This window comes from Lathyrus oleraceus, chromosome 6 (assembly GCF_024323335.1).
Source record: "Lathyrus oleraceus cultivar Zhongwan6 chromosome 6, CAAS_Psat_ZW6_1.0, whole genome shotgun sequence".
NCBI classification, from domain to species: domain Eukaryota; kingdom Viridiplantae; phylum Streptophyta; class Magnoliopsida; order Fabales; family Fabaceae; genus Lathyrus; species Lathyrus oleraceus.
The window spans coordinates 426283001-426286101 of NC_066584.1; the positions used below are offsets into that span (position 1 = coordinate 426283001).

Genomic DNA, 3101 nt, shown 5'->3' on the forward strand with positions numbered 1-3101 from the left:
ATGTGACAATCACTTTATTTTTAAATATTATTAATTTTTTTATATTCGTTTTGTCTATTCTAAATTAAAAGATTAATTTTGACATTCTATAACATAAATATATATTATTAAGATTGAATATAGTTGAAATTATAATTTTTTTAAAAAAATTTATCTCAAAAATGATTTTTATGAAAATTTATTTGAAATAACTTCAAAATTAAATGGTTTTTTGGAATTTTGATATTCAAATTATTTTCTAATAAAATGAAGAATATCCAAAATAAAATTTTAAAAATAATTATTCAAATTAAATTTTTATTTGAAATCTTTTATAAAAAAATTCTTTATAAATTTTTTATGCATAATAAAATTATATTGTACTCTAAAAATCATTTTTTAAAAGAAAGTCAAAATAAACGTGTCTAAAATAAAACATGGCAATCACTTCATTAGATGACATGGAGTACAAGTTCATGAAGTCAATGTGTAAAACAAAATGTGGATGCTTTGACATTTAATTTAAGGCTACTGATAAATAACTCAAGATAAACCTACAAATAAAGCTGGGACTAGGATGACTTTTATTCCTAAAACTTTTAATCCAAAGAGAAGACAATATGCAGTAAGACTTATAAATTTGACATCGGAACAAAATTGCTAATCCTGAGAGATAATAATGTATTCTAATCCTTTTTGAACCCTGCAATTGGTATCTGGCTCAAAACCTTAGCATCAAGCACTGCATACTGTTTCTTGATCTCAATCATTGCTTTCTCAGCCATTGCATCAACCTGGTCTTCATGTTTCTCATACACCAGTGGCAATGTGAACAGTGATAAATAGACTGTATTTATTTCACCAAATAGACACATTGTTAGTAGAATATCATGAAGAAAAAGAAGGCCTTTTAGGCATTAAGCTTAAAAATTGGTGACATTGAGAAGAATAATGTTAGTGAAGCATCAACTCTTACATAAATAAAACAATGTCAAGAAATTGAACCAGCTGCCTATAACTGAGATAACCCACAATCCAGCAACAACCTGATAACAGGACAAAAAACACCTTAGTCCTACTAAACAATCTAAAGTATTTTGCAAAATGAAAAAAAGTGTATATGAATGGACACAATCATAGTTTAAAATTTCGGTATGCAACTGGAATTGCGACGGTAATATAGTAGACTTTGAGGTCTCTGCAATGGTATTGCATTCGACTGTATCAGCCATATATTGCAAAAATATAAAGATTCGCCCCGCAATTTAAAACCATGGACATTATTCAAGTTACACTCAATTTCTCACAAAATCAAAGGAAGCCATAGCTTCACATAAGGGTGAAGGGAGGTATGAACTTACAGTAAGAAACTGCTTAATATCTCTCCCAGTTCCAATATCCCGCAAAACAGTGAGCATTTGGTTAATTTCAACTCTCAGAACAGAAGCAACCTCAAGAACGCATTCCTGAGGAATTTGAATATGTGGGATTTGCAGTGGAGACCTAGTTGCAAAAATGTCACACACCACATGAAAGTGCATACATTAAAATCGAAAAATATATGTTATAACAAATTTCACCTTACTGTAAAGAGGGACACACCCAAGGAACAATAGAAAATAAAAAAGTAGTACAAGAATTTGGAAAGGGTTACTTACTTGTGGATAAAGACAGATGCATTAGACCACAAGAAAAGGGCGGCAAGAGACAAAATCATTAAATGGCAAGCAAGAGTTATGAGGTGGTATTGCATCAACTCAAAGAAAACCCACAATGCAGTGCCAGCACCGAGTGCCATTCCCGTGCATCTCTTGTTCCTCCATAGTAAAATGTCCGCAGCTGCCAGAGAAAAATTCATAATTGTAACAGAAGAAACATATTTCCAGTTTCCAATTTGTAATATAATGCTATAAGAAATTCGCCCTTTCAATGTGAAGCAAAATGTTGTTTCATTGTTTTCCCTACTAAAATTGATGACAACAACCAACACTCTGTGACCATTTGATAGGGATAATTGGTTTGAAAACCAATTATGGCAACATTTTTACAAAACAACAAAATTAACTTTCCATTCAAGGAATACAGCCTGACATATCAGATGGTGTTCGATGATATAGTTATTATTCACTGACTTGATGAAAAATGAGAAAATGTGATTCACATCGTGATCACTGCGATCAATACATAACACCTGCCCTACACGGATCAAAATCGCGAAAGCTTTTACACAAGATCGACCTTATTTAAAACCTTATTGAATGCAAGCAATCACAAACCAAATTCAATCTAAATCAAACATTGATAGTATCTAAATTTCTCTAATCAGAGTAAGATTGACAATTATTTATAAATTCAATCCAAATCAAACATTTCATGTGTAACTTTTCAAATCAGAAAGTAAAAAGAAAAAAACACGATGAACGTAAAAATATGAAAATAGAGAGACGTTAATGAAAGGAGTTACGTTACGACATACGTTTACCACCGCCTAAGACCTTGTGAACGGGACGATCGCGACCGAAAAGACGGTAAACATTCTTGACTTTAGAGGCAAATGCCGATGGCTTCTTCTTACTGTCGTCATCGGAATCGGAATAGGAATCTGAATCGGAGTTGTGGTCATGAAATTTCTCTTCTATCTTATCGGTGAAGGATTCTGTTTCCCCTGCCATGGATGAAAGGAAATGGAAATGAAAATGAAAATGGAAGGAATGAGAGAGAAAGAGTTGCAATGAAAGAGAGAAGAGCGAGTTGCGTTGAACGAGTTATGGTTTATATGTGGCGTGTTGTTTGTTGAGTCTTTCAAGCCTCAAGTTCGGAATTGGTTGAGAATGAATAACGGAAAGCTTCTACTTAGTGCCAGTTGCAGCAGCGTACGTACTCCAGCATTTCAAATCAAATTACTTTCATTTTACACTTTAGGTTTCTTTTTTTATTCTCTAAAACATACATTAAACTATTCATAGAAAAAAATACATTAAACTAAAGTGCTCATATTAAATAAAATAAAAAGTTTATTTTTTAAACATAGATTAAGAGAGTCATATAAGGAAAATAATCAGCCTCATTAAAAATTCAGCGCATTGAAAGTTGACATTACTTTATATACCAAATACTTATAC

General features: G+C 31.9%; 1 protein-coding gene across 1 annotated transcript; it reads right to left on the reverse strand.

The window, feature by feature from the left end:
* Window positions 1-428: 428 nt before the first annotated feature.
* On the reverse strand, window positions 429-2863 carry LOC127092684 (reticulon-like protein B1). The gene is made up of 5 exons (XM_051031564.1): window positions 2456-2863; window positions 1638-1818; window positions 1341-1482; window positions 956-1025; window positions 429-826 (listed from the first exon to the last, which is right to left on the reverse strand). The coding sequence occupies exons 1-5, from the start codon at window positions 2649-2651 to the stop codon at window positions 666-668; spliced, it is 750 nt and encodes a 249-aa protein (XP_050887521.1). The 5' UTR covers window positions 2652-2863; the 3' UTR covers window positions 429-665.
* Between the last annotated feature and the right edge of the window lie 238 nt (window positions 2864-3101).